At 43.5% G+C, this 12,112-nt stretch overlaps 1 protein-coding gene across 2 annotated transcripts in view; it reads right to left on the bottom strand.

Annotated features, from left to right (window-relative positions):
* LOC138964442 (F-box/LRR-repeat protein 5-like) overlaps window positions 1–12,112 on the bottom strand; it is a 30,638-nt gene that overhangs the window by 8,204 nt on the left and 10,322 nt on the right. The window contains exons 6-9 of one of the 2 annotated variants that reach the window (XR_011455106.1): window positions 11,637–11,833; window positions 9,889–10,476; window positions 8,514–8,780; window positions 1–31 (exon numbers count right to left, since the gene is read on the bottom strand). The exon at window positions 1–31 is cut by the window's left edge and continues 9 nt beyond it. Coding sequence is in view for 1 of the 2 variants with exons in the window: in XM_070336395.1 (XP_070192496.1) it covers window positions 8,552–8,780; window positions 9,889–10,476; window positions 11,637–11,833 (1,014 nt within the window). In the remaining variant the exon portion in view is untranslated. The remainder of the gene's footprint in view (window positions 32–8,513; window positions 8,781–9,888; window positions 10,477–11,636; window positions 11,834–12,112) is intronic. The other variant, XM_070336395.1, reaches the window with a different exon arrangement.

Raw genomic sequence — 12,112 nt, forward strand, 5'->3', positions numbered from 1 at the left:
AGTTTGACATCCTCGATGACACTAGGCCAACCTGGAACAAATATGTGTAGGTGGCGGCAAAGCGGTAAGGTGTGTTATCTGCAATGCTTGCGATGACTCTTTCTATTTAAATCTGTTATTTCTGTAATAAAATATTCTATGCACATTAACAAAGACAAATGTAACCCACTCAATGCTTCTGGCTAGAGAGACAGCGTCACCCCATACAAGTGTAGGTGTGTGATGGAAAAAGAAACCTGAGAGCAGCTCATCCTTCTCAACGCTAAATCATGCCATTTGATTTGGCTACTTTTTCTCATCAATTTTTCCTGGGAATTTATCTGCAGGGAAAAAAATATGTGGAAAAAGTGAAAAGTGAAGAGTGAAACAACAAATGCAGCAAGAGATATGATAGTCATTGTGGCAACAGGTTCAAAATTTTGGTCAAAATCACTCAATTCTATAATGGCCTTTCATGATGGAATCTCGACCAATGTCAGCTGCTGTTTGTGAAATCGATGTTTTTTTTATAACATAAGGCTAATTGTATGGAAAGATGATCAATACATGTGGTAAAATCGTATGAGGGTTTGCCTCACAACCGTACTTTCGATATATCATGATTTACAGAATACATGATGAAAAATTCATTCTTTCTCTCTCTCTCTATCTCTCACAGACACACACAAACAGACAGACACAGACAGACACAGACAGACACACACACACACACTCAATCAACCACTCTTACTCTCTCTCTCCTGAACCTTGAGTTTTCAACCACGAAGGTTATATCGCGACGGGGAATGGGGGGAGATGGGATAGAGCCACTTGTCAATTGTTTCTTGTTCACAAAATCACTAATGAAAAATTTGCTCCACGGGCTTGCAACATAGTACAATGTATTACCTTACTGGGAGAATGCAAGTTTCCAGTACAAAAGACTTAACATTTCTTACATACTGCTTGACTAAAATCTTTACAAAAATTGACTATATTCTATACAAGAAACACTTAACAAGGGTAAAAAGAGAAACAGAATCCGTTAGTCGCCTCTTACGACATGCTGGGGAGCATCGGGTAAATTCTTCCACCCAACCCGCGGGGGGACATTCACATTTCTATATTTCATTACATGTACTTGTTTCCAGAGTAGGTGGCCGTCTCAAGTTTCAGCTACTCCTTTTAACATCATGTAAAGTATGATAAACTACATGGTTAACCTTTCTCTCTACCCATCCTAGAACTCCTTATCTGTTTCACGATGTCCATGGCAACAGATCAGTGTCTGTGATATGGGTCATCCATTTTTTACTCCCACGCCCTGATAGCAACAGGTAGGGGCTTTCGATGAAAAAACCCAAAATCAAAGCAAAATCATGTATGTCTCAAAAGGTGTTGGTTTGTGATAAAAAAAACCAAAAAAAACAAATAAAATCATCTAGGTATCTGTAATCCAGAAATAGAAAAGCCTCACATTCCCTAAAAGGTATGGAAATACATTTAGAAATCAGATGCAGAAGTAATTGAATCTTCTGTGACCCAGTTTGTGATTTTATCACTTTCTCGCTTTTTTCTTTACCCAATAGGAACTCAACATGCACCAAATTCCATCTCCCACAACTCCTCAATCACTTGAGAGAGCTCTACTTATTAAAACATTCTTACATGGCAAAGTTACACTGGTCAATCTTATCTGCAAAAAAAACGTTTCTTCATTCTCTACTGTTCTTTTGGTGGTGATGATGGTGGTGGTGGTTTTGTGATTGTGTGTGTTTGTGTGTGTATATATATGCAAGTGTGTATGTGTGTGTATGAGTATGCAAGTGTGTGTGTGTGTGTGTGTGCGTGTGTGTGTGTGTGTGTGTGTGGATGCATGTGTGCGCATGCACGTGTGCCTTAGTGAGTGTGTGGGGGGAGGAGAGGGTGTACATAGTCTGCTTTATCTATTGCTACCTTCAAAAAAACTACCCATTACTGCCACAAGCTAGCTGATTGATTGATTCTTGCTTTTTCTTGTCCTCGTGTGCCCCTGAACTCAGGAGGGTCAAAGGGAACAGATTCAACTTGGTCCCAGTAAACATCACAGTTAAAGCCACAAGCTAGGGTCTCAAATTTCATTACACAGTAGCATAGCAGCTGTACCGGCCCCTGAGAACACACACAAATGCATGGACAAATGTTCTACATTCCTTTACTTGAATACACCGATAAACAGTCTCGTGTCATGGGCAATTAAAGAACAGAAAATTAATCATGCAGTAAGAATTCAGAAAGCGACAAGCATAAAGGACTACAATAACATAAGTGGAAAAAAAAGAAGATTAAATGTAGTTTTAAGCACAAAACAAGGATTTTTGTGGACTCGAACATAAACATGTCTACGCAGCACTCTCAGCTTCCCATCCAAAGAAGATAAAAAGCGGCCGCTACTATTGATCACTACTCCCCGTTTGGCAAAAAACCTGTGTTTTACAACTCCCTCCACATCAGAGCAGGCGCATAAAGCCAAGGAAGGGACAGACAGACGACAGGAAGAGACACAGAACAGCCGATCAATACCCAGTGCATTATCCCTTATTGTCATCATTTTCACCAGTTTTCATTCACAAACACCTGGTAAATAAATCTCATGTTCCCCATGCAATAAGAATAACTTTAGGTGGTGAATGGGTTTGAGCTTTCATGTGAAACGTTGATTGTCAAAGTAAAAGCCAATCAGGCTGATTGTTTGATGTGTGGAACCATCGTGGCTTTGGATTTGTGTTTCCGAGGACGATTGTAAGCATTCACTCTCAAAGACCCAATCAATGTTGATAATTACCGCGGCGACTCATGGTCAATTTGCAACTTATCTCTGTAATCGCAAAATCCACAACGAAAAGTCATAAACACTAAAAAGAAAAGAAATATGCTCAACACTTACTGAATTCACAGGTATGATCGCAGCTCTGTACATTTTCAGACTGGAAGAAAAGCGTCAACAAGCTACGTTTGACGTCACATACAAGTTTGACGTGTTATCTCGTGCTACTGTGACGATGCTTTGTGGCCCGGAGTTGGATTCTAAAAATTCGTCTCCCTGTGGGTTATTGTGCATTTTGTTGCACAACCAAAATGATGACAAAAACGATGTTTGGTAGCTTGTTGTCAGACCAGCACTTTGTTGTTGGTCCTCGGGGAGCATATCGCCTTTTGTCTCATATTTATCAACCGCGGCCTTCGGCCTTGGTCGATAAAGATGAAACAAAAGACGATATGGTCCCCTTGGACCAACAAAAAAGCTGGTCTGTCAACAAGCTACCAAACATCTTATAATGTTCAGACGCCTGGCCAGCTGGCAAAACTATGCATATCAAACTGCATGCAAGCTGAGAGAAAAATAGAAGATGAAAGATAATTTTCGGGTGGGTGGGGGCTTATGGCCGAAGAGAGTAAGAGAGAGAAAATGCCTGTGAAGCTTGTGTAGAGGAGTTTCACACATAAAGGGGGGAGACCGAAAAAAGAAAGACCATTTATGTGAAGCCAGTCTTGCTGCAGAGAAACTTCAAACAGAAACGAAAATACAATGCATGAAAACACAAAGTATACCATGAACACTCACCCCAACACATAACACCCACCCACACCCCCCCCCCCCCAACCCACCCCTCCCCCCTGTACAAAAATGCAAAGCAATTGTAAACCAATTAGAAAACAGCACTTTCTTCATCTGCACCATGTTGTGACCTCTGTTTTCTCAAAACAAAATTTTTTAAAAACTTCTAAAGGCATCGCCATTTACCAGGTTCTTAGTGCTTGCTTGCTATTTTCCTCTCAAACAATATCAACGGCAAAAGCCAACAAACTAGGAAAGTAATTCCATGCCCCTTTTAAGTAACACAAGCGGTTTTAACCGCAACTGGATCAATATTATAACCCTTAGCGCAATTGCTTGTTTAAATAATCAGACAAGGTCTCAAAGGCCGTCAAACACGCGAATCTATTGTCAAAATATTGAGATTAGGGCAAACGCCGCCGAGTCAAAACTGTTCAAAGTTTCTGAAAGCCACACATTGATTTTTTCCCGTTTTAGCTCTGCCCACCTCAAAGAACTCGAAAAGTTTAACAGCTTGTTTAAATAACAGAGAGATGGGAAAAGGAGCAACCCTAATCAGAAGTTTGTGTTTGAAAAGAAACATGAACATGAGTATAAAAGAGAAAAGGCAGGGATAAACAGGGCCTAGGCAGACAAAAATTGAATATGCGCTTATTTTCTCTGTTTGAACTACATGTACATGTATTACATTTTACTGTTGTCAGTGGTTCCATGTTATGTTTAATTTGGATGTCCTCTTTTTTTGTAATGGGAAACGCAATGTATAGATTTTTGTTTTTCAGTCTTGATATGTCAATCGTCAAAAGTCACACATGTTTGCAACGTCCTTGACTTAATCCATTCATTGTTAACGATTTGACTCTGCAGTCAAAACATAGCACATTTACATTGGAAACACCTGCTGTTGTCCTACAATCGAAGGGAAGCAACTCTCTCAAATACTAAACAGCCAACGGTAGTTCATGTACCTCCCGAGGAAAGATTTTGTGGCCTAGAGGGAAGAAAACCGCTCCTTCAAAATGTACGAGGGTCAACCAGACTTTCATCGTGTCTGGAGGTCACTGAACCCTACAAGTGTGTAAAATTTAAAATCACTTTTTTCATAACAATCAGAGAAAATCTCAGCGTTGAAGCTCTTTTCCTTTCCAGACAAATAGCTTGCTGGCCTGGCACTGCTCATTAGTAAGACTAAGACTAGTCAAAAGAGCGTTTCACATGTTCTGTCTACCAATTTTACTGATGTACTGATAGCTAATAGCTAGAGTTGATGAATACTGATGTAGAGAGAAAAAAGATACTTCAGAAAAGTCGGTGAAGGCGCGCACACGCATGCACACACACACAAGGTACTCTCCTGTAATGAATGAATAGCCCACATGCACGCACGCACACACACACAAGGTACTCTCCTGTAATGAATGAATAGCCCACATGCACGCACGCACACACACACAAGGTACTCTCCTGTAATGAATGAATAGCCCACATGCACGCACGCACACACACACAAGGTACTCTCCTGTAATGAATGAATAGCCCACATGCACGCACGCACACACACACACAAGGTATTCTCCTGTAATGAATGAATAGCCCACATGCACGCATGCACACACACACACAAGGTACTCTCCTGTAATGAATGAATAGCCCACATGCACGCACGCACACACACACAAGGTACTCTCCTGTAATGAATGAATAGCCCACATGCACGCACGCACACACACACAAGGTACTCTCCTGTAATGAATGAATAGCCCACATGCACGCACGCACACACACACAAGGTACTCTCCTTTAATGAATGAATAGCCCACATGCACGCACGCACACACACACAAGGTACTCTCCTGTAATGAATGAATAGCCCACATGCACGCACGCACACACACACAAGGTACTCTCCTGTAATGAATGAATAGCCCACATGCACGCACGCACACACACACAAGGTACTCTCCTGTAATGAATGAATAGCCCACATGCACGCACGCACGCACACACAAGGTACTCTCCTGTAATGAATGAATAGCCCACATGCACGCACGCACACAAGGTACTCCCCTGTAATGAATGAATAGCCCACATGCACGCACGCACAGACACACAAGGTACTCTCCTGTAATGAATGAATAGCCCACATGCACGCACGCACACACACACAAGGTACTCTCCTGTAATGAATGAATAACCCACATGCACGCACGCACACACACACAAGGTACTCTCCTTTAATGATTGAATAGCCCACATGCACGCACGCACACACACACAAGGTACTCTCCTGTAATGAATGAATAGCCCACATGCACGCACGCACACACACACAAGGTACTCTCCTGTAATGAATGAATAGCCCACATGCACGCACGCACACAAGGTACTCTCCTGTAATGAATGAATAGCCCACATGCACGCACGCACACACACACAAGGTACTCTCCTGTAATGAATGAATAGTCCACATGCACGCACGCACACACACACAAGGTACTCTCCTGTAATGAATGAATAGCCCACATGCACGCACGCACACACACACAAGGTACTCTCCTGTAATGAATGAATAACCCACATGCACGCACGCACGCACACACAAGGTACTCTCCTGTAATGAATGAATAGCCCACATGCACGCACGCACACAAGGTACTCTCCTGTAATGAATGAATAGCCCACATGCACGCACGCACACACACACAAGGTACTCTCCTGTAATGAATGAATAGCCCACATGCACGCACGCACACACACACAAGGTACTCTCATGTAATGAATTAATAGCCCACATGCACGCACACACAAGGTACTCTCCTGTAATGAATGAATAGCCCACATGCACGCACGCACACACACACAAGGTACGCTCCTGTAATGAATGAATAGCCCACATGCACGCACGCACACAAGGTACTCTCCTGTAATGAATGAATAGCCCACATGCACGCACGCACACACACACAAGGTACTCTCCTGTAATGAATGAATAGCCCACATGCACGCACGCACACACACAAGGTACTCTCCTGTAATGAATGAATAGCCCACATGCACGCATGCACACACACACAAGGTACTCTCCTGTAATGAATGAATAGCCCACATGCACGCACGCACACACACACACAAGGTACTCTCCTGTAATGAATGAATAGCCCACATGCACGCACGCACACACACACAAGGTACTCTCCTGTAATGAATAAATAGCCCACATGCACGCACGCACACACACACAAGGTACTCTCCTTTAATGAATGAATAGCCCACATGCACGCACACACACACAAGGTACTCTCCTGTAATGAATGAATAGCCCACATGCACGCACGCACGCACACACACACAAGGAACTCTCCTGTAATGAATGAATAGCCCACATGCACGCACGCACACACACACAAAGTACTCTCCTGTAATGAATGAATATCCCACATGCACGCACGCACACACACACAAGGTACTCTCCTTTAATGAATGAATAGCCCACATGCAAGCATGCCAAGAATTTGCCTAATGATGCCCAAGTCACACTCTGAATTGCCTGACAAAACCCAAACGTTCTTTCTTTTCCTGTGTCTGTTCATAGCAAACACATGCAAGAACAAATAGCCAAACATTGCTCATTACATGACAACTCTCCTGAGTCCTGATTACCCAACTTGAATAAAACAAATTTTTTTTAAAAAAAAGTCAATCATGCGTAAATATAAATTCAAATTAATAATTAAAATTTAAATAAACAATAGCAAGTTTTGCTTTCATTTCACCACATCTGCCAAACTTTTCTTGCACTGGAGAATCAAGAGGTGAATTCTTCTTCTTCTTCTTCTTCTGCGTTCGTGGGCTGAAACTCCCACGTACACTCGTGTTTTTGCACAAGTAGAATTTTACGTGTATGACCGTTTTTACCCCGCCATTTAGGCAGCCATACGCCGCTTTCGGAGGAAGCATGCTGGGTATCTTCGTGTTTCTATAACCCACCGAACTCTGACATGGATTACAGGATCTTTTCCGTGCGCACTTGGTCTTGTGCTTGCGTGTACACACGAAGGGGGTTAAGTCACTAGCTGGTCTGCACTGCACTAAGTTGACCTGGGAGATCGGAAAAATCTCCACTCTTAACCCACCAGGCGGCAGCGACCGGGATTCGAACTCACGACCTCCCGATTAGGAGGCCGACGTCTTACCACCACGCCACTGCGCCCGTCAAAGAGGTGAATTCAACTTTGAAACATTTCTTAAATTTCTTCAGCATTTTAGTAAATTCACGGAAGAAATTAAATCCGAGCAACGTCCCTGCATCATTCATCCCCTCTAATGAAAAATGTTAGTTGTATACATGTGGAGTTATGCAGGCAAAGGATCGATTTAGATGATGCACCTTCAACCAAAAATGTTATAAGCCTTGAAGCCAGTGAGATGTATTTTCCATACAAGATCCCCAATAAAAGAAAAACTTCTCCGTTACACACGGTTTACAGAACTAGGTAAAGCTATGACAATTTTTCACCCCATATGCAAGTACTACCTGGTCACCGTCATCGATGTATTTTCAAGTTCTCTCCAGATTAGTCAACGGTGTAAATAGCCACCAAACATAGCTGACCCCTTCAAGTTCAATATCCAGATGTGCCACACAAACCTTGCAGTGCATGTGGTGGAGGGGAGACAACTGATCTGGTGCTTCTGTATCGTGTGCACAGAATTGTGCTGTGCTGTGTGTGTGTGTGCTTGCGTGCGTGGGTGTGTAGGGCGCCGTACCATGCTGTGTTGTGTGTGTGCACATGCAGTCAAGTCTGGTAGGGAAAAGACTGAAAGGGTTTACATTGGACATAAAATACATTTAATTAGCGACCATACAGCCGATCTGTGTAATAATACCATCCATTTATTCTAATTAATCACACTAACACTGATAAATTCAACACACCTGCATCCAAGCAGAAAGAAAAACAAACGATAAGAATTTCAATCTCCAGAGCGACAGCAGAAGCGTGCCCCACACTCCAGATTCCTGCAGCCGCTGGCAGTGGCAGGGTAGGGGTCAGGGTAAATATTGTCACAGTAGAAGAGGAAGGCGTGGTCCAGTGATTGACAGGTGTCAACCAGCCAGGCCACACCCTCCCCCGTCAGGTTGAGGCAACCTGAGAGGTCCAGATGTTGCAGTAGCGGCAAGCCTCCCCTCTCCGACAAAACTCTGCAAGCAGTATACATGTACCTCAGGGTTAGAACTTGGAGACTAAATCCAAAGGTTAATAGTAATACGTTTCAACAAGACAAAGACAGCAAACAAAAACAAAAATACCTCCATATGGGCCACAACAATACAACAAACAACAACAACAACAAATCATTCCTGTAGCTACTCCCAGACCAGCTACAAAAAATAATGTACATCATGGTACCAAGATACCATCTGAAGATTAGCTCCCTTGGGCTGCACATATTCTGCTTCAAAAATGTTCCAAAATATATCCAGCACCAAAGACAAGATTAACTGTCTCGTAAGATTAACAAGAAGAGCAAACGCTCGATCGAGTCACTTTCGCAGTTCTGAATATTATATGAGGCATCAGATGGACAGGAAGAAATTGCTATTCACAACACAATGAGTCACGTTCACATAAAATTTGAGCCCGGTCACTTTTATAGTTTCCGAGAAAAGCCCAACGTTAAGTTGTGTGTTGCCGAACAGAAAAGGCTAGTTATCTCCCTTGTTTTTCTGATAACGTTCGTAAAAGGCTACAGATGTAAATACTTTGATGTAAAGAATAATCCTACAAAGTTTCAATCACATCCGATGAACTTTGTCAAAGATATAAAATGTCTAATTTTTCCTTTGACGCTGACCTGTGACCTTGAAAAAGGTCAAAGGTCAACGAAACCATCGTTAAAGTGTAGAGGTCATTGGAGGTCACGACTAAACAAAATATGAGCCCGATCGCTTTGATAGTTTCCGAGAAAAGTCCAACGTTAAGGTGGTGTCTACGGACGGCCGGCCGGCCGGCCGGCCGGCCGGACAGACTAACACTGACCGATTACATAGAGTCACTTTTTCTCAAGTGACTCAAAAATCAGCAAATCATTATTCTAACTGCAATTATAACAATAATACGCTTACCCCAATTCAGCCAGACCCCCTTTCTATTGCGTATCAGTCTTGTGAAGCAATTTTTAGTTTTAAAACTACAAACACACTTATCATTTCAATGTTTACACCAGTCTAGTGAAGCAAAACCTTTCAATCATATTCCTAAAGTTACTTTTCAAATTGAGAACACCGCCAGTGAAGAATGCACACCCACCTGAGACCCTCGTCAGTAATCCTGTAACAGCTGTTGAGGCTGAGGTGGGTAAGTCCATGGAGAGCGTGCGGCTTATCACCGCTGTCTGTCCTTTTATCTCCATCATCACCAACATTACTGCCACAATAACCGCTCTTTGTCTCTCCACCCTCAACACCGCCACTGCTGCAGCAACGAGTCCTTTTCACAGAGCAGCAGCTGGGGGCAGCGGAGGGGGTATTATTGCCGCCAGAATCACTGCGCCGCGAGGCCGTTTCCTGGCCAACGCCAAGACAGTCAAATTCGCACAGCTCCGGTGGCAGGTCGGTAAAAAAAGGATCCAGATTTGTGTAGCACAGATCTTGACCAATCACAGAGTCTGTCTCCTGCAGGGCGTAATCAGCATCACCGGTGCCATGGGAACGAGACAGCTCCACAAAAGTAGTGCCGATGTTGTTCTTGCCTTTGCAGGACAGTCTGGGAGTGTTGACAGGGTCGTTTGTAGAGGTCTGGCTGCCAGCGAGGCTTCGCAGCGTGTTGTCGGTGATGTTTTCACAGCTGCTCAGGTCAAGGTGTTGCAGCCTCCCTGTGCCTCCTTTCATCCCATACCTAAAATGAGAGGTGAAGGAATGAGAGGTTATTCAGACATGGGAATTGAAAAAAGTAAAAAAGGCTCAACATTTGTAAGTAATAGCAAAGTCGACAGCGCAAAGCGCCTAGCCCTGCTAGGGGGGTTTGGGGGCATTTTGGGCGGAATTTTTTTTTCTCCAAAGAACCCAACTGGTGTAATTTGGTGTCATCTCAGCTCCAAGTTTGCCATTATATGTGACCCTCCACCACGGAATGGGTCGCATGTCACCTTTGCATGATTTTCATATGTTTACATTTACCTAAAGAGTTTTTTATGATCTATCCAGTGGTGAAAACCGTTTTAGAAAAGAGCGAAAACTGTTTGAGTTGTAAGCCTGTGACTAAGGTGACCCTCACACTGTTACCAGACACTCCCCGGACTTATATTAAGCCTAGCGCAGAACCGCACGAGGTGACAAGCGACTCATTTCGTGGTGGAGGGTCACCTATTCAGTTTGTAGAACCATTTTGGCCTCCCCCATTGGCGGACACTTTTGCTTTTTTGGCGGAACAAACAAAAAATTCGGCGGAAATTTGCCTTTCGGCAGACAATTCCCATGCCTGGTTATTGCTAATAATTCAACCTTTCTGCTTGCAAGATTTGTACAGTGGAGCCCCCCTTATAAGAACCCCCAATATTAGACTCCCTCCCTTTAAAGACCCAGTTTTCTCAGGCTTCCTATTCATTGCCTCAGTTCAGGGGGGGGGGGGTTCCACTGTATTCAGGAATGATATCTGGAATTCTGTTCCAAAAACAAAATACAAAATAGACTTGAGACCGTTACATATGAATCTCATATAAATACAGTTGTCCGTTCATGTAATTCAGTGTTCAGCTACTTGCTCTCCAAAGGCAGCATCAGTGATATTGGTATGAGCTAGATTGAGGGTGGTCAGGTTGGGGCACGGCTTTCGGGATCTTGTGCACAAGACTGCTGTTGGCGCCTAAATTTCAGCCCCACCACACACTCACAACCCCCCCCCCCCCCTTCCTATTTTAAGCATGATAGTTTACACTTTGAAGACAGCTGTGTGGGCCAGACTGAGAGAGGACTGTTACCAGAACTTTTGCAGCTGTGGGCCATATTGAACAATCACCTACCCTGCACCCCTATCCTATTTGACAAGGAACAACTCACTCTTTAAAAGCAGCATCCGTGATCTTGGTATGGGCCAGATTGAGGGTGGTCAGGTTGGGACACAGCTTCAGAACCTTGTGCACCAGACTGCTGCTGATGCCCCGACTGTGAGCCAGGTTGCAGAGTTGCACCCCTTCCCCCACGCGCGGCAAGACATGCTTCACCAGCCCAGATATGATGCGGACTTCGCGCAACACCTGCAATGAAGTTTTCAGCATTTGGTTAACTTTTCTTCTTAATACAGTCAGTGCTGACCCGCTGGACGATGGATATCATTCACTCTTCTCTCAGTCTTCTCTACATATTTTTTACATTCTGATATATATATATCGAAGATATATTTTTAGGCACAAGGGACTCGGTACCTTGTGTTTGACACACAACAATACCGTCAACAAAATAGGTTTGCTCTTCAAATGGATCCAGTGGAACCTTTGTTTTAAGACCAAAGCAAATGTTGGAAACAGTCTCAAAAT

The sequence above is a fragment of the Littorina saxatilis genome, linkage group LG4 (genome assembly GCF_037325665.1).
Source record: "Littorina saxatilis isolate snail1 linkage group LG4, US_GU_Lsax_2.0, whole genome shotgun sequence".
Taxonomy (NCBI): Eukaryota; Metazoa; Mollusca; class Gastropoda; order Littorinimorpha; family Littorinidae; genus Littorina; species Littorina saxatilis.